We start from the raw sequence: 18,107 nt of genomic DNA, 5'->3' as shown, positions 1-18,107 counted from the left end.
CATTACCAGCCGCTCGACGCCAATGTTTCGCGATTTCAGTGCCTAAAGGAACCAAACCCTTAAGGCCTGTCAAAAACAAAAACGTTAAAGCCACAGCCGTCTGCAACATTCCCTGTCAATATCACCGTTCATATTAAGCAGTCTTCAGCCTACCAACACCATGCTCCACGTCACGGGCGGCGATTTCTGTCCTTTCACTCTTTGAATCCCCGCTTTCAGCCGGTCAAGTTACTCTTTTGTACTCCAGCTCGTGGATGAGCTGATCGTATTCATCTGGGATACTCCATGCCTCGCCAGGAACACCCGTTCCGTTCAGACTACCCAACGCCATATCTCAAATGACGAACATGAAACTGTTTCCAGCCCTGAAGTGTCCAAATATAGCCGCTCATCCGCGATGGCTTTCTGCAATTGCTATCCAATCGCTGCATGCTGTACCGGTAGCTCGGGCGTCGTGGATGTGAGTTGGCATGGACAGCGCATCTTCATCCCACCCTCTCGCAGCAAAGTCCCTGTCCTTGCAGGGCCTTTGTGAGTGGTCTTCTTATAACTAAAATCTGCTAAAAAGATTTTCAGATCGCCGCGATGAGTTGGCAATGCGATTCTGCTCAACATGGATGACGCAAGATAGCAAGGCGAACTTGTAGGACATATATTGATGTGCTGTTTAGAGCGAAGATTTGCGAAGGTGAGGCTCTGCCATTGACTGTCTGCTGGCTTGTGCCGACAGTTAGGCGACGGGTGAATAGGACTAATTCGGTAGTGCGTTGGATCTTCGAGAACAATATGGAAAACGAGGCACGCCGTCTCAGATATACTACATATCCATCCATACCCTTGCTGTACAGATTCATCCATAATGGAGAGAATGCAAAGCATATGTAAGTCAATGTAGGGCCTGTTGAATGCAATTCAACCACCATAATACTACATTGTACTCAGTATTTTATCCTTCACATATACAAGAATCCTACTTTTCTCGTAGTGGAACTTTAGGTTTCACTTACTCACTACCCTTACCTACTTCGCAGAGAATCTCATCAACACCAGTGATAATTCCAGTCGTAGCACCAAGAGTCTACATCAAGAATACCCAGAACTTGGTCTCATCCCTTTTCTTATCAACAAAGGCACTGAAGAACAAGACTAAACCACTCGAATCACCCTCATCAACTTCATAGCGGATATTGAATTACTTCGAACTGTAATATTGCACTCATGTAATCGTTGTTATAGTAAACGGATGTCAGTAAGTTAAAAGTTCGAGATTTAAACCCACAAGAGGCGGTTTCTTTTTATTGTGAAATTACCCGACAGTTTCGCAAGTATGTAGGCTGTTAATATCATAACCGAAGCTCTTAACACGTGCTAGTCTATCAAAGTTATGCCTTGTAATGTTAACAACCAAATTCTATTTCGGTAACTCGGGGATACCAGCATGGAGTCTACACAATAGCTACAATTCTACGTATGCTGTCAACTACGCTCGATCAGTGCCATAAAAGAAAAGACCCAACGCATGATAAAGTTGGTCTTATGCCCTTACTACTATTGCCTTACAATACAAATGCTCAAGGTCGATCATAAGATACTCATTTGCGTTTAAGATGGTAAGTACTTCATGATTCCGTTTGGACTTCAACTTGGTTTCAGTTCATGACTGTGCGCTTATGGCTGCTATAGCCAAGTGATATAATAAATACCGGCCAAAATTGAGGTCAATCAGTCAATATGTTCTCTGATGTCTCATCATGGCACATGCAAGTATTGGGTTGGTTTCGGTTCCTGGCTAGAGAATGCTGACTCAGCCATGCAGCTCTACTTGCGCCTTCCCCCTTCAGGTTAGCTGCGGGACCCAACTCGCATTACCTCATTCGACCTTCCAACTCAACTGGACAGCTGGTAACTCTTTAACACTGTTGATTCGCATCTACATACTACTCTGTAGTATAGCCATGCTCTACATCAAAATTGGTTTATTAGGCACATAGCAGCTGCCAAAGATGCGACAATCATTCGTTTGGGTCCTCCGTTAGTCCACCATCTCGCATCTCGCTGGTACACGCGACAGCTGGTAACTAAGCTTACTGACCTCTCTATTAGTGCTCTGGCAGGCGACCTCAGGACTCTGTACCAACGTTAAACATTATCAGGAAACATATAATGACCAAAATCTGCAAGGAAATGGCCAAAACCAACATGTTGCCTCCCCAAAGACTGATGTGGCTGTTGACCAAGGCCATCATACTGGCCCGCAGCACGGTACGATTAATCTCACCAACATCGACAGAAGCGCAAAGATATTGACAATTGATAGGAGCAGAGCTGGTTGATGCTGCAAGAATAGAGCTTGCTAAAGCTCCCCAACCTTTACATCGTCGAAAGCGAAGACCTTCAGGTCTTGTAGGAACCGTTCTGCGTTACGTGTTGAAGGCTATCCCATCTAGCCCCGTAACCGCCCCATCGCAATCGCATGAGACACCTGTTGATGGCGCCGTGTCAAACGCGGTTGAACTTCTCGAGCAGGCAGCACGACAAAACAACTCCGACGCCCTCTACCTTCTTGCCGAGATCAATTTCTTCGGCAACTACAGTCATCCGAGAAACCTCGAAGTGGCGTTCAACAACTACCATCAACTTGCCAGTGTATACGGAAATACGACAGCTCAGTACATGCTCGGAGTATACTATTCTACAGGAGTCGGCAATGTAGTAGAGCGCGATCAAGCCAAGGCCCTACTTTACTACACCTTTGCTGCTGTTCGCGGCGATGCTCGGGCTCAAATGGCAACGGGTTTCAGACATCATGCCGGCATTGGGACAACCAAGAACTGTGAGACAGCAGTGAAATACTACAAAGGCGTTGCAGATAAAGCTATAACTTGGTATCGGGCGGGACCTCCTGGCGGTCGATCCTGGGTTCACCAGTCATGGCGAATTTCCGATAACCACGGAGGCATTTATGGAGAAGGTGCAAGTGCATCCAGCTCTGGTATGAACGCTTTCAAGCACAGCCCTGGCTCCGATGCCAATGCCGCCATAGACGATGTGATCGAATATCTGGACTTGATGTCTCAGAAGGGAGACTCCAAAGCTTCCTACAATCTGGGTCGCATATATTACGATGGTCAACGTGGCCTGGAGCGGGACGTCGAACTTGCCAAAAAATACTTTATTCTGGTAGCATCTCGATATTGGACTAAGGATGGACGTAACCGTGAGAGCCACAAACAAGGCGTCGAAAAGATCGCAGCCAAGGCAGCTGGATATCTTGGCCGTATGCATCTCAGGGGAGATGGTGTGCCACAGAACTTCGAAAAAGCAAAACTGTGGTTTGAGCGCGGTGTCATGTATCAAGATGCTCAGTCCCAACATGGCCTTGGTCTGATGATGCTGCACGGCTATGGAATGAAGGAGAATGTGAAGAGAGCAATGGATCTCTTCAAGTCTTCTGCTGACCAAGATTATGCCCCGGCTCTGGTACAGATGGGTCAGCTCTATCTTGACCAGGGTGGCCAGGAAGACGTTAGGATTGCCAACAACTATTTCGAACTTGCCGGAAGACACGGCAATATCGAGGCACATTACTACGTTGCAGAGATGATCCACCATGGTGTCGGAAGAGAGAAGGTCTGCGGTGCTTCACTGACCTATTACAAGAGCGTTGCCGAGAAAGCAGAGCCCCTGGTGTCCTCATGGGCTGACGCAAACGCTGCATACGAGGCCGGTGATTACGAACTTGCATTCCTTGAGTACCTTTTGGCCGCCGAGCAAGGCTACGAAAAGGCGCAAACCAATGTGGCATACATGTTGGACACGGTCCGAAACAAAATTTCGCTGTCGGCGCTGCTTGGGAAGCCTCTAGAGAAGAGCAAGCTCCTCCAGAACCCAACTCTGGCTCTTATTTACTGGACGCGATCATCGAGACAATCAAACGTTGATGCCTTGGTCAAGATGGGCGACTATTACTACCATGGCATTGGTGCTGAAGAGGACATATCAAAGGCTGTTCAGTGCTACACCGGGGCATCCGACTACTCCCAGAGCGCACAGGCGTTGTTTAACCTTGCATGGATGCATGAGAATGGCATTGGTTTGGTTCAGGATTTCCATCTGGCTAAGAGATACTACGATCATGCCTTGGAGGTGAACGAGGAGGCATACTTGCCAGTGACTCTAAGCCTTCTGAAGCTTCGTGCTAGAAGCGCCTGGAACACACTGACACACGGGCCTATCCACTCCATCCAAGACGAGCCCAGTAAGCCTTTCATCTTTCATGTCTATGATTTATGTACTAACATCATCTCCAGAGCCAAAGAAAGACAGGTCATTCTCGGAATGGATCGCGAACTTCTTGCAAACCGAGGGTCAGGTCTTTGACGATGAATATTATGACGGAGGCGACTTATACGACGGTGCTCTCGGCGATGGTCAGAACAGCGACGATGATGGTGTCGTGGAAAGCATTCTGATCATAGGTATCACCTTTTCGCTTGTGTTCCTTCTGTGGTGGCGACAGCGGCTTCAGCAGGCCCATCAACAAGCAGAGGACGCTCGAAGAAGAGAACAGGGGCTTCCTCCTAATCCTCGAGCGGAAGCACCGGGTGCCGACTTCGGCTGGGGAGCTGCGGGGGGAGTAGTTTTGTAGATATCGAAACTAGCGGGTATTTGTTTCTCTCATTGATAGCATTGGAGCGAAGGCGTCATTGGATTGATTATAGAAGAATAACTACAGCTTCAACATATGCATTATACGTATGTCCCTGTTCGTTGTTTGGAGTCTCATGTTAATGTGAAGCGTCCATGACCCTTAACACGGAGGTGAATGTGCCGGGAAATCTTTATGATTCCTTCTATGACTTTGTCTATCCTTTGTTGGTTAAGTAGCTTAACCTGGTATTTTATCTTTACCGCCCAAGTGTGTTAATCTGTGCTATCATGTAGCATATCCTTGTCAAACCCCCAATCATTAAATCATGACCATGGAGAAGAGTTGGCATTCTCTACTCCCTATCTAACCAGTGCTTCCGAAACCACCAGCACCTCGAACACTCTCCTCGAGCTCCTGGACCTCAACAACCTCGGGTGTGTAGATGCGCTCGAGGATCAATTGAGCAATGCGGTCACCCTCCTTGATCTCAAAGTCGGACTCGTTGTGGTTGAAGAGAAGAACCTTGACCTGGCCACGGTAATCGGCATCGATAACACCAGCGCCGGTGTCGATGAAGTGCTTGGAAGCCAGACCTGATCGGGGAGCGATACGACCATCTAGAAAACACTTTGTTAGACCGCCATTCTCGTTTTCAAGCAATTGAAGATGTAAAACATACAAGTTCCAGCAGGGACAGCCATGCTAATATCAGTATCGACAAGCGCCTTTCCACGAGCAGGAATAGTTGTGTCCTTGGCAGCGTAGATATCGTATCCAGCAGCAAATTCGCTACCGCGAGTAGGAAGACGACCCTTCTCGGAGAGCTTCTTGATCTGGAGGGCTGGGGGGGCTTCCATTGTGGCGGCGGTCTTGGCTCGTTTGGCGGGAGGAGAAGAGATGGCTGAGTTATCGGGGACGAGAGTTTCGGAAGTCATTGTTTTGTAGAAAAGAGAATTGAAGAAAGGAAGAAATAAAGAATATGGAGACTGGAGGTGAAGTAGTAGGTTGCTATAGTAGCTGAGCTCGTTGAGGGGTGGGGCCTAGCTCAGCTAGTTGCCATAATTAGATGGATACTCTAATACTGTATAAGCGGCAGGATATATCAATTGAGACATTGACACTCTTCGCAGAATGAATTCAATATCTACTATGTATATGCCAATCAAAGACCAGAAGTTCAACGATAACTCTCTTGGACCAACACTCCAATGAGAACAAGCTTAACAAGACACAAGGCTATAACTTCTCTCTAACCAAAGTTCCGAGCATATGCTATGTACAGAGCATGTAGATCTAAATCAAATACTCAGCTAGCCTCAGATAGCCTTAGATAGCAATTGCATGGTTGGAACTCAATGTTATGCTTATCCTAGCTTCTCCTTTCCCATCATGCAGCATCATTGGAAAATGGCATTCGGATATGCGAAATAGTAAGCTGAGGCGCCGCCTCTTTGCAGGCACTTCTGCCAACCAAGTAACGATGACCTCTTACAAAAAGAAAGAGGGTGGTATACATGTCGGTTTCAGTGGTTTGTCTTGGGCTCGTAGCCGCTGAACGTACCACCAACCCTGCCACCCCTGGCCTGTGAAACGAGAGTAACGTAACCTGTCGCAAAGATCGTCGCGGCAAAAGACTCGGGGCATCAGAAAACTTGGCTGCTTAAATTATAGGAAACAAAAATAGTAGATCAGTCTGTGCAGCCTGAGCTCGGCTCTTGGGGTCGTTTCTTTTTCGTACCCCGAAACTTGAAAGTCACCTTTTCTGATACCCCTGGGCCCCTCTCTCCTGTCTTTGTGCACTTTCATGCGCCTTCGCGAAGGGGAAACTGAAGAGGGAGGAAAGTCTATTTATATGTTACAATTCTTTCGATCCAAAACAAAGACCCTTTTCCCGCTGGAATTCTGCATTTATCCTATACTAATCCCTCCCTCCCTTAGCCCTTCCTTTATTTTCTGACCTCCACATACTCTCTCTTTTTTCCTGGGGGCCATTCCTTCTTGTTGATCAAGCTGACGTTTGATACCTACCTTACCTTATACCCTTTCATCCCTGCCATCCATTGGAACTTCCAGGTTGTTTACGAGTAACCGTACACTGGGGCGCCTTGGCAACTCCACTGGACCGGCAACTGAAATTCATCTGTATTTCGTTCTCGATCTATCCATTTCTACAACAACATACAACTGATTCTTGACATACGACATCTTCATCGCCAATATGGCAACTTTCGTGAGGCATGCGCTGGCGCGTAGAGAAGAGGATGAGGATACTTACACATGGGATACTTCCAACCGCGACGACGATGATGTCTACTGGTGGTATAGTAGGGTGAGTACTGATCGCATGCTTCACGGAGGCCTCGCGACTAATTAAGCCACAGGAAGGATACATTGTCAAGTGGACCATTCTCGCTGTGATAGTCCTGGCCTTTACACTCTGGATTGTTGGCGGATACTGGCATGCGAAGAAGAGGATTCAAAAGGGTTTGCGACCGTTAGCATATCATCGAGTAAGTCAAACATGTGATACAACTTCACTGAACGACCAACTGACAACCTTGCTAGTGCTTCGTTAGTAGGAACATGATGGCCCAAGTCGATCCCCGATACGCCTACCCGCCGCCGAACACATACTACTACGCTCCACCAAATGGCTACTATGGTCAGCAACAAGGCGGTTATCCCATGCAGAACATGCCTCCTCCGCCAGTCTACGATCCCTCACGACCGCCCGTGTACGAAGAACCTCCCAACGGCGCCAAGATTGATCCGTCGCAAGGGCAACAGCAGAGAGGCGTGGATGGACCTGCGGATTATTATGCTCCTCCTGCTGGGCCTCCTCCTCCGCGATGAACAATGCGACTGGCTGGCAAGGCCTAGATAGTTCGAGGGGTATGTGCATGATAGGATCAATTATTAAATTCAAACACACGTCAATAGCATGGCTGCGGCTGGTGGGAAAGTATCAAATTGAAACTCTATCAAGTGTGGTTATTTTAGCATAGAAATACAAATTATTGCATCTGGCAATTGTTACAATAAGTGCCAATCTCTCGGTGGTAATTCGACCATGACCAAACTCCAGTCGCTGTGGGTATATGTCGTTGTTCCTGTTACATCCGTTTACTGTCCTTCTAATCTAGATCCATTGCGTCTGGATCATCTGCGCCTGGTGGCATGTCATTACTCACGGTGCTGTTCTCTATTGCCGGAACCTCGATCTTCCCCTCTCTTTCTAAGCGTTGCTGTTCTCTTGCGCGCTGTCTCGATTCGATGATGGCCTTGCGCACACTATCTTTATCCTCAGGAACCGTCAAAGACTTCGGATCGCTGTAAAGAACAACCTGCATGCCTGCCAATTCACCTTCACTATTGGCCAGCACAGATGGAGGGATGCGGTTTGCGCGCAGGTGCTTTTCGATGTCAGGGAGGAAGACGAGTTTACCGGGATCATCGCTTTCGCTATCAGAGGAGAGTTCGTCGTCGATATTGTAGATGTATACTTTGTGTTTTGAATCGTCTAATTGCATAGTCTCGTCAGGAGTTGGAAGATTCGCGGGTACATTAGGAGTATTCGAGGAAGATGTAGGAACGGCCGGTATTGAAGCTGTCGGCTCTTCAACAGGGACATAGAGCTTGTTCCCGCTCTTCTCTGTAAGTGCTATGTTAGTTTGAATTCAGATAAATGAAGTGTAATAGGATGTTCATGTTGATAAGAATACATACCAAGGTTGAGCAAACTCAGGCGCTTAGAAAGTCGTTCATTATCCTGAGTGTCCGCCTTTCTCTTCCGCCGTGATCGTTGTGATTTATCGACGCCTTCGGTAACCATCGCAGTAGCCGGTGCGGAGGATGAGGGGGTCTGTAACATGATGCGACCCAGTGTAGTGGTCAATTCTGCAGTGGTCTAGAATAGAAAGGCGAGCTTTTAACCCTTCAACGCCTGTCAAACGTCGAATCAACAACTCGAAAAAGGACCCAGGCGACACAGTCACGCGTGGTCAGGATGAGCTTTGTCAGAATTGACTTTGCGTAACGTGTTCCCTTTTTTCTTAGAGATTGGTAGGTACAGAAAGGTTCAAGACGTTCTGCTGTGTTGCGTTGCGTTGCGTTGCCTTCGATGTGGGCGTCTATCAATCGCAGGAGTATCAGCTCGACTGCTGTTAGGGGTTGGAATCGGAGCTTCAGTGGTTGCGATAGCGGTTACGGGTGTTGGAATCGGCGCTGTCTGCCCCGGAGCTTGAAATCCAGCTACTTTAGCAGGTCGAGTACGGGCGCGGGCGAGCGTGGGCCTTATGTATCCGTCCCGGTCTTGACTCATTCTTGTAGAACTTTCTACTCCTCTCCGCCTACCGCTGCGGCTGCTGCACCTACGCCACTCAATCTCCATCTCCAATTCAAACCCCAGCAACATCAACTTCTCCTCCACAATCTTCAATCAGAAACCCCCACTACCACTACAATTCCTCCTCTACGACCGGCAACGATTACTTCTCCCGCTCGGAATTTCCTAAGGACTGCGACTAACAAGAGGTTTCCTTTTTTTATTCTACGTCGGTCTTATTCCAGCGCGACCATGGCCGAGTCGGAGCTCAAGTGGCCCGCTGCGCGCGTGCGCAAGACCTTTCTCGAGTACTTTGAGCAGAGGGGTCACACAATTGGTATGCGATGCGATAGTGCGGGCACTGCGTTCTACGACGTCTAAGGACGCTAGAACTATGCTCAGTTTCTTTATGAGGCTCTCAACAAAGCTATAATCAACTTTACCTTTTTCTATGTCTGACTCACGACTTGCTAACAAGACTTCACTTTGCAGTGCCCTCTTCATCAGTCGTCCCTCACAATGACCCCACCCTGCTCTTCACCAATGCGGGCATGAACCAGTTCAAGCCCATCTTCCTCGGCACCATTGGCAAGACCGATCCCATGGCCGGCATGAAGGCCGCTGTCGACAGTCAGAAGTGTATCCGTGCTGGTGGCAAGCACAACGATCTCGACGACGTCGGCAAGGATAGCTATCACCACACATTCTTCGAGATGTTGGGTAACTGGTCTTTCGGCGACTACTTCAAGAAGGAGGCCGTTTCATATTCATGGGAGCTTCTCACAAAGGTGTACGGTCTGGATCCCTCTCGCCTGTACGTCACATACTTTGAGGGTGATGAGAAGTTGAAGCTGGAGCCTGATCTGGAGGCCAAGGAGCTCTGGCTGTCCGTTGGTGTCCCTGAAGACCACATCCTTCCTGGAAACATGAAGGATAACTTCTGGGAGATGGGTGACCAGGGTCCTTGCGGTCCTTGCAGTGAGATTCACTACGACAAGGTTGGTGGCCGAAACGCTGCAAGCCTAGTCAACATGGATGACCCCATGGTTGTTGAGGTTTGGAACAACGTTTTCATGCAATACGACCGTCAAAAGGATGGTAGCCTCAAGTCTCTGCCCGCCAAGCACATCGACACCGGTATGGGCTATGAGCGACTCGTCTCTGCCCTCCAGGACACAGTCTCTAACTATGCCACCGACTGCTTCACTCCTCTTTTCAAGAAGATCCAGGAAGTCACCGGCGCTCGACCCTACGCCGACAAGTACGGTAAGGATGATGCCGATGGCATTGACACTGCCTACCGTGTAGTTGCTGATCACATTCGAACCCTCTCTTTCTCCATCGCTGACGGTGCCGTTCCCAACAACGATGGCCGAGGTTACGTCGTTCGACGTGTGTTGCGACGTGGTGTTCGATACGCCCGAAAGTACTTCAACGCCGATATCGGTGCTTTCTTCTCCAAGATCCTCCCTGCCCTTGTAGACCAAATGGGCGAGCAATTCCCCGAGCTCGTCAAGAAGCAGCAAGACATCAAGGAGATTCTTGATGAGGAGGAGGTTGCCTTCGCCAAGACTCTGGATCGTGGTGAGGCTCAATTCGAGAAGTATGCTGCTGAGGCTATCAAGGACGGTGCCAAGAAGCTCAAGGGTGATGTTGTCTGGCGACTTTACGACACCTTCGGTTTCCCCGTCGATCTTACCCGACTGATGGCCGAGGAGCGCAACCTCGAGATTAACGACGAGGAAGTCAAGGCTGCCCAGGACAAGGCTCGCGAAGCCAGTAAGGCAGTCAAGGAGTCCGTCCAGACCTTCGCCAAGCTCAACGTCCACCAGATCTCCGAGCTTGAGAAGGAACTCAAGGTTGAGCGAACCAACGACGATGCCAAGTTTGTCCAGGGTGACAGCACTGGTCAAGTCCAGCTTATCTACGACGGCAAGACATTCCTCAAATCAACCAAGGATGTCCCTGAGAAGACTGCTCTTGGTCTTCTGGTTGACAAGACCAACTTCTACGCCGAGTCAGGTGGTCAGGTCGCTGATACTGGACGCATCGTCATTGACGATGTTGCCGAGTTCAAGGTTCTTGATGTTCAGAACTACGGTGGCTACATCCTCCACAACGGTTACATCGAGTACGGTGCCTTGTCTTCTGGAGACAAGGTCATCTGCGAGTACGATGAGCTTCGCCGATCGCCCATCCGCAACAACCACAGTGGCACTCACATCCTGAACCACTCTCTGCGAGAGGTTCTCGGTGATGAGGTCAACCAGAAGGGTTCTCTTGTGGATAACGAGAAGCTCCGTTTCGATTTCTCTCACAAGACCGGTGTCAAGATTGAGGAGCTCAAGAAGATCGAGGATATGTCCAACGAGTACATCCGTCGTGGCGACAAGATCTACTCCAAGGAAGTTGACCTGGAGAAGGCCCGCGCCATTGAGGGTTGCCGTGCTGTCTTTGGCGAGACCTACCCCGATCCCGTCCGTGTTGTCTCCATCGGCAAAGATATCGATGAGATGCTTGCCGACCCCAAGAAGCCCGAGTGGCGCCAGTACAGTGTTGAGTTCTGTGGTGGTACCCACGTCGAGCAGACCGGTCTGATCAAGGACCTCATCCTCATTGAGGAGAGCGGTATCGCAAAGGGTATCCGTCGTATCATCGCCTACACTGGCGAGGCTGCTCACCAGGTTCAGCGTGAGGCCGATGAGTTCTCCAAGAAGATTGACGCTCTTGACCAGCTGCCTTTCGGTCCTGAGAAGGAGGCTCAGATGAAGGCTGTGAGCGTGGAGCTCAGCCAGCTGACCATCTCTGCCTTGACCAAGGACTCTTTCAACCAGCGTTACCAGAAGATCAACGCCGCTGTCACTGCTGAGCAGAAGAAGCGCCAGAAGGCTGAGTCCAAGGTTGCTCTCGATACTGTCAAGAAGCACTTCGACACCAACAAGGATGCTAAGTGGTTTGTTGGCCGCCTGCCCGTCAGCGCCACCTCCAAGGCTCTGATGGAGGTTGTCAAGCACTACCAGGGTAAGGATAAGGAGAAGACTGTCTACGTCTTTGGTGGCAGCCCTGAGGAGGGCGCTGTTGCCCACGGTGTCTATGTCGGAACTGTAGGTTATCCCTTGAATATTGTTACGTGAATATGTTGGCTAACGTTTTCTTTAGCACCTTAAGGACCAGGGTGTCACTGCCGAGCAATGGGCTGCTTCCGTGTCCGAGGTCGTTGGTGGCCGCTCCGGTGGTAAGGAGCCTACACGACAAGGCCAGGGTACCAAGCCTGAGAACCTCGACGAGGGTGTTGAGACTGCTACCAAGTGGCTCAACGAGAAGCTCAAGCTGTAAAATAAAAAATAACAAGAAATGTGTATTTACTCTACTCAAAGGGGGTTTAAGTATATCAGCTCACTCTATCTTAAGGGATGATATATTTTGTCATTCACACGGAGTAATATTGGGAATTGGGACAGACAAAATGGAATGATATAGAGCGTTTTTAGTAGGCAGAGCTGTTTGTCGTGCCATGAGAGAGTATACCAATAAAAAAGAACCAACATTAACAGTCATGAAGCCATTGTGGAAGGGTATATGTTATGCTTTTATTCATTTGATGTATACGGGACGTATATAACGTTGCCCTTTTGCTTTTGTACAAGACTATTTTTACACGGTTACAAGAACACTGGCGTTGCGGTAGTTGGATATCAAGGGGTTCTCGCCACTTCGAGTCTCGGTGTCCTCAACAAACGCCCACTTGCGCATGAAATCACCATGCGACATGACACGGGTCAGCTTGCCTGTGATGGCACGGTAGATGGCTTCTGTGACTTGGAAATCTGTGGGGAACAGAATATCAAAGTAACCCTGGTGAACCTGGGACTTGTTAGCATGTTGACTCTATCAGTTGCAGTATGGCGAGAACTTACCAAGGGTGTTGTGACGGGCACCATCCTCCTGTGATATCTTGTCTGGACAACAGGCGCATTCATTCCCTTGATAGCTTGGGGTAGCCAATCAAAGTCAGATGTCACGAGACGATGACCTGGGAAGTACTTCTCAAGCACGTCGAAGAATTGCATGAGTCTAGTGGGGATGAACTCGGGGTCGGAAAGGTTGGCGGCAAAGGGCATCTTGCTGGAGAGGTAGCGCAGAACAGCATTGTTGGGGTACGGCTTGGGGTAGTTGCCTCCTGTAGCGGCATGACGAACTCGGAAGTATCGCGCTGCGAGAGGATCTAGCTCATGTACGTAGAACTCGTAGAAATCACCATCACCATCGATCAGAACGTGGCCTTGGAGGGGTTGCTCGGTGTTGATGTCGTAGCGAATACCGTCGTGAGAGAAGTTATCGAAGACTTCCATGGCCAGGAAGAAGCATGGTGAAGGAACGTATTGATCCCATTCGAAGATGGAGCGGTTGATAATCTCGACCTTGTCTGCGTGGCCCCGAGATGCAGCTGTTGACAAAAGATGTCTGTTCTGTAGCGCAGCAAGGGTAGACGAAATTTCAATAATGTTGAATTTCGTACGAGCATAAACTTGGGGGTCGACTTCGCGAATATAGTCAAGAATATTCAACATCAGCGTTCCGCGACCAGCACCCATTTCGTAGATTAGAAGATCGTGGTAAGGATATGTGGTAAGGCGGTAGTTGGAGACGAGGTAGCGAGCAATGGCTTCGCCGTAGTAAGGACGGAAGAGCTCAGTGGGTGTATGCCACAGCTGGCGTGTTGGGTTCTCGCCCTCGCGGTCGTCGAGTATGTCTTCGAATTCGGTGTATCGACGGCCTAGCTCGGCTTGAAATTCGATCTCGTCGCGCATCGAGTTGAAGTCGAAGGGCTCGCCTGGGCTAAAGATGACAGCTTGTTTGGAGAAGTACCCGTAGGAGGGGTTATAAAGGCTGTCTGCAGCTAAAGTTAGTATTTGCTCGAACAGTAAACCGGTAGAGAAGCTTACCGTCAATAAAGTCTCTTAGCAACATCTTAACCTTGCGCGGCCGTTCAGTTCGTTCCTTAAGCTCGGCAGCAGTTATATAAGGGTACTCGGCAAACTCCGCCGACCGATCCTGAGGTAAGAGATTCGTCCTTTGCTGCCATCGACTCTCATTTGTCTTCATTCCGCGATCGCTCGAAGGTCGTCCCGCAGCATAGAAGCGGTTCTGGCTGATAGCGGTGGTGGTTCGAAGGCCATTGCGGAGGCGGGGAAGGTTTCTGATGCTTTTACAGCCTGGAGGCCGATGGTGAAAGAGCTGACGAAAGAGCTGGGCCACGATTGGGGAGTCCATTTTGAGATGTTCTCTAAAATATCGTGAACATGACTGTCTGGTTTGATTTTGGTGTTTGAGATGCTTTACATTGGATGGGGTGGGTCTTTGATTTGTCGGGTGTTCCTCGGGTTGAGGGGGGAAGTGTTGGATAGATCACCACTGACATGGAGTCATTTAGAGGTGATTATGCGCAAGTTTTCCTATTTGAGCGACCTGAGTCTCTTTTCGAATTCATGATTCAGTGCATAGTGACCCTTTGAACCATTTGAGGTCGTCGACTAAGCGAGACTGATACTGAAACTATGGGATGCTGTGGCTAAATGAGAGTCAACAAGCCAATACCTTCGATGTTTTTCCTTAGTCGAAATAGTACGATTCAAATCTAGAGATAATTAAGAATTGCTTGTATGAAGCTCCTATGGAAACTTGGTTTATAGATAGGTAGTGACGAAGATAATATCGAGCCAAGCCGTGGCTATAGCTTCTATATTTCATGGCGCTTATACTTACACAAGAACAAGCTCCACATGACATCACGCACACGCCAGGGTTCACCTCACTCCAAATCTACTCACTCATAGCTTTAAGCTCAACCTCAGCCAAGACCAACTTTAAGCTTCACCACAACCGATGATGCAGGTCTTCTAATCCTACAACAAAAGCCCAACTGATCTTGGATTGGGAACCTTTTCTCAATAATGTCGCTTAGCGACCATCCAAAGGCTTACGGCTCAGCCGCCGTCGCCTTTGCTTTCACAACCGGTATTCTCGTTACTCTCGGTTTCAAGGACTTTTACCCAGATCTCGAGAGAAGGTTTCAACAAAAGAGACGTGCGAATACCGGCGGTGGAAGAAGATCGAGTCTATTTTGGGGTGATCCTGTTGAGCTTCAGGATCGAGAGTCTTTGCCTTCGACGCCAACTTTTTACGATGGTGCAAGGCATGGACTGGCCAATGGTATAGAGGCTACCATTGGTAACACGCCTCTTATCAAAATCCAGTCCTTGTCAGAAGCTACAGGCCGGGTTATCATGGCCAAGGCTGAGTTCCTCAATGGCGCTGGAAACTCGCCAAAGGATCGTGTTGCGCTTAATATGATTCGTGAGGCGGAAGCTAGAGGTCTTCTCACACCACACAAAGGCGATACCATCTATGAAGGCACAGTCGGAAGTACGGGTATCTCACTGGCAACACTTGCGCGAGCCATGGGCTACAGGGCTCATATCTGCATGCCCAGCGATATGGCTCTCGAGAAATCTGACCTGCTCCTCCATCTCGGCGCAACAGTCGAGCGAGTTACGCCTGCACCTATCACCAGTCCCGATCACTTCGTTAACCTTGCACGACGAAGGGCGGAAGAACATGCTAGCAAGGCAAAGGACGGCAGCAAGGGTTTCTTTGCGAATCAATTCGAGTCCGAAGCTAACTGGAAAGCACACTTCAACACCACTGGTCCTGAAATTTGGGGACAAACGAACGGCAAGCTGGATGCTTTTGTCGCAGGAGCAGGCACGGGAGGAACAGTGTCCGGTGTAGCAAAGTATCTCAAGGAAGAGCAACAAAAGGATGGCATCAAAGTAGTCCTCGCTGATCCTCAGGGCAGTGGTCTCTACAACAAGGTCCGCCATGGTGTCATGTACTCCTCTACAGAGCGCGAGGGCACTCGTCGCAGACAGCAGGTCGACACTATGGTTGAGGGCATTGGTATCACACGCTTGACTGAGAATTTTGAAGCAGGTCGTGAACTTATTGATGATGCTGTGCGGGTAACAGATGAGCAAGCCTGCCGCATGGCCCGCTGGCTAGTCGAGCACGATGGTATTTTCGTTGGCAGCAGCAGTTCAGTCAACTGTGTCGCTGCTGTCGAAACAGCTATGAGACTCCCCAAGGGGAGCCGTGTTGTAACTATTCTCTGCGATTCCGGAACAAGACATCTCAGCAAGTTCTGGAAGCATATCAAGGAGATGGGCCTTGAGAGTGAGGAGGAAGCGACCAATCTGTTCACCGAGCTAGGGATCCCTGACCACAAGGTATAAGCTTAAAGCTTTAACTAAAAAATGAACGAATTGTATGTATATGTATAACGGCAATAGGCAAATTTATAGCGAGCATTGAGAATGGTCTATTCACCAAAATTGGCGCCTACTCTCTGAATCTCTACCCCAGGTAAGTTTAATAAAAAAGCAAAGAGAGAAAGGTATTTAAAGCGCATATGATCTTTCCTCGTCTGGTATTATTAAACGTGTTTTGTTTTGAGTCGCCGCTCCAGTTCCCGTAACTCCTTGACCTTCTCCTATACACGGTTGCAGATTGAACCCAAGCAAATGTAGATAGATGTTCTTCTGCGCCAAAAGAAACGCCACTCCTCTCTGTCTCCACTTCAAGTGCATTTGACTAAGAGAACTGTCAAATGTGTTAGTTTCATAATTGAATGCTTCTAGACATTCCAAGATACGTACCTTCCATCGGTGTCCGCAAGCCATGCACTCGCAGAAAGTGGTCATAGGTTCATCAGCAGCTCGGGTCTGCGCTTGCGTGTAGCTGACCTGCTTCTTCTTGCATCGACCACACTCCAGACTCTCACTGATACTCTTCTGCTCCTGGGGCACCTGGGCCATCTTCATGTTCTCCCTCTCCAGCTCGAGCTCCTTCTTACGCTGCTCCTCGCTCTTGAGCTCATCGTCAGTCATGACGACAAACTTTTCAGCAGAAATTTCTCCGGACAGAACGCTCTTTCCGAGTTCCCTGTTGGACTTGTTCTTGAGGTTGGTGAAAAGCGATCGCATCTTCTTCTTGTAGTCGGGTGTCTCTCCCTTGAACTTAACAAAGGCAGCATTCTCAACAGCAATAGCTCTGTTGATAACATCACTCTCGGATGCCGTCGATCGGTAGGCCAGGCCGTTGTATATAAGACCAATGCATGAGTTTCGCACGCTCGATTCGGTTCGCTTGACGTTGACGTTGTCGGTCTCGTACTTGCGCTTCTCGACATCGCCCTTGTACTTGGCTCCAGAGGTTCCAGAAGACGAGGGAGGAGGCGCAGGCGACGATGCGGGAGCGGATGCGGGAGCTGGGGCCGGGGATCCTGAGCCGACCTTTGACTTTTGCAGCTTCGAGCTCTTCTCCTGTTCAACAAGCTTTTTCCACTTGCTGACGAGTTCGGAGGCCGCGCGTGCGATATCTTTGTTGGCATTTGATCTGAGTTTGCCGACAAAGACACCAGCTCTTGTTGCCTGTAAAAGCAAAATCACAGTGTTAGTAGACTGTCCAAATCAAACCAAGAAAGGCGATATCCATGAAATATCACATGTTGAAGATTTCGCGATAAGCAGACAAAGCGAACAATGCGATCATGAATTTTGCGCAAAGCTGGCAATATGCTATATACTTGGAGTCCAGATAATATTGCGCTCTCCATATCCCACTCGTTATTTGACGTACCCTTAGCATTTCTTCGGTAGGAGACGCATCCTTCTTTAATGTTTCGAGCAGCTTGATAGCATTCTCGGGAGGCTCGTTCGCAGCAACACACTTAGTGAGCGCCTTGACGCGCTGCCCAAGTTCACGTTCGTCCATGGGCATTTTTGCGATTTTTGTGTTGTTGGATATGCGCGCGCGCAGCGATAGAAAACGGAGAGAGGAGAAGTTGAAAACAACAAAGAGATGCTGGAAAAACACTCTGAAATGAGGTGACAAACTGTTACTTTTGGGGGGCGTTTTCGAGCTTTCGCAAGCACCAAATCAATGCCTGATAGATGGCACGTGAGCTAGTGCTTGCCTATTCTGCCGAAGTTTAGCCTGCGCCGTGGAGGAAAGCACCCCTCGGATAACGCCCCGCGTTTGGCAGGTGCCGTCATGACTATGATAAGCAAATCC

The 18,107-nt window shown here is 49.0% G+C and overlaps 8 protein-coding genes across 8 annotated transcripts; 4 read left to right on the top strand and 4 right to left on the bottom strand.

Annotated features, from left to right (window-relative positions):
* Positions 1-1,607: 1,607 nt before the first annotated feature.
* Positions 1,608-4,648, top strand: FIESC28_02233 (uncharacterized protein; the record flags this gene model as incomplete). The annotated part of the gene is made up of 4 exons (XM_031156383.1): positions 1,608-1,610; positions 2,154-2,262; positions 2,318-4,258; positions 4,311-4,648. 4 exons carry the CDS (start codon positions 1,608-1,610, stop codon positions 4,646-4,648), a joined length of 2,391 nt encoding a protein of 796 aa, XP_031019554.1.
* Positions 4,649-5,014: 366 nt separating this feature from the next.
* FIESC28_02232 (uncharacterized protein) lies at positions 5,015-5,586 on the bottom strand (the record flags this gene model as incomplete). Its single annotated transcript, XM_031156382.1, has 2 exons — positions 5,015-5,268; positions 5,331-5,586. The coding sequence occupies 2 exons, from the start codon at positions 5,584-5,586 to the stop codon at positions 5,015-5,017; spliced, it is 510 nt and encodes a 169-aa protein (XP_031019553.1).
* Positions 5,587-6,869: 1,283 nt separating this feature from the next.
* Positions 6,870-7,504, top strand: FIESC28_02231 (uncharacterized protein; the record flags this gene model as incomplete). The annotated part of the gene is made up of 3 exons (XM_031156381.1): positions 6,870-6,980; positions 7,033-7,161; positions 7,217-7,504. The coding sequence occupies 3 exons, from the start codon at positions 6,870-6,872 to the stop codon at positions 7,502-7,504; spliced, it is 528 nt and encodes a 175-aa protein (XP_031019552.1).
* A 281-nt stretch (positions 7,505-7,785) lies between these two features.
* On the bottom strand, positions 7,786-8,522 carry FIESC28_02230 (uncharacterized protein; the record flags this gene model as incomplete). Its single annotated transcript, XM_031156380.1, has 2 exons — positions 7,786-8,303; positions 8,378-8,522. The coding sequence occupies 2 exons, from the start codon at positions 8,520-8,522 to the stop codon at positions 7,786-7,788; spliced, it is 663 nt and encodes a 220-aa protein (XP_031019551.1).
* A 705-nt stretch (positions 8,523-9,227) lies between these two features.
* Positions 9,228-12,311, top strand: FIESC28_02229 (uncharacterized protein; the record flags this gene model as incomplete). Its single annotated transcript, XM_031156379.1, has 3 exons — positions 9,228-9,312; positions 9,468-12,079; positions 12,135-12,311. 3 exons carry the CDS (start codon positions 9,228-9,230, stop codon positions 12,309-12,311), a joined length of 2,874 nt encoding a protein of 957 aa, XP_031019550.1.
* A 318-nt stretch (positions 12,312-12,629) lies between these two features.
* On the bottom strand, positions 12,630-14,249 carry FIESC28_02228 (uncharacterized protein; the record flags this gene model as incomplete). Its single annotated transcript, XM_031156378.1, has 3 exons — positions 12,630-12,839; positions 12,893-13,869; positions 13,922-14,249. 3 exons carry the CDS (start codon positions 14,247-14,249, stop codon positions 12,630-12,632), a joined length of 1,515 nt encoding a protein of 504 aa, XP_031019549.1.
* Positions 14,250-14,929: 680 nt separating this feature from the next.
* On the top strand, positions 14,930-16,267 carry FIESC28_02227 (uncharacterized protein; the record flags this gene model as incomplete). The annotated part of the gene is made up of 1 exon (XM_031156377.1): positions 14,930-16,267. The coding sequence occupies one exon, from the start codon at positions 14,930-14,932 to the stop codon at positions 16,265-16,267; it is 1,338 nt and encodes a 445-aa protein (XP_031019548.1).
* A 358-nt stretch (positions 16,268-16,625) lies between these two features.
* Positions 16,626-17,813, bottom strand: FIESC28_02226 (uncharacterized protein; the record flags this gene model as incomplete). The annotated part of the gene is made up of 3 exons (XM_031156376.1): positions 16,626-16,634; positions 16,691-17,464; positions 17,673-17,813. 3 exons carry the CDS (start codon positions 17,811-17,813, stop codon positions 16,626-16,628), a joined length of 924 nt encoding a protein of 307 aa, XP_031019547.1.
* Between the last annotated feature and the right edge of the window lie 294 nt (positions 17,814-18,107).

The sequence above is a fragment of the Fusarium coffeatum genome, assembly GCF_003316985.1.
Source record: "Fusarium coffeatum strain FIESC_28 chromosome Unknown BRIP53273_contig_49, whole genome shotgun sequence".
In the NCBI taxonomy this organism is placed as follows: Eukaryota; Fungi; Ascomycota; class Sordariomycetes; order Hypocreales; family Nectriaceae; genus Fusarium; species Fusarium coffeatum.
Note: the sequence above shows the minus strand (reverse complement) of the source record. Positions and strands in the feature narration are given on the sequence as shown.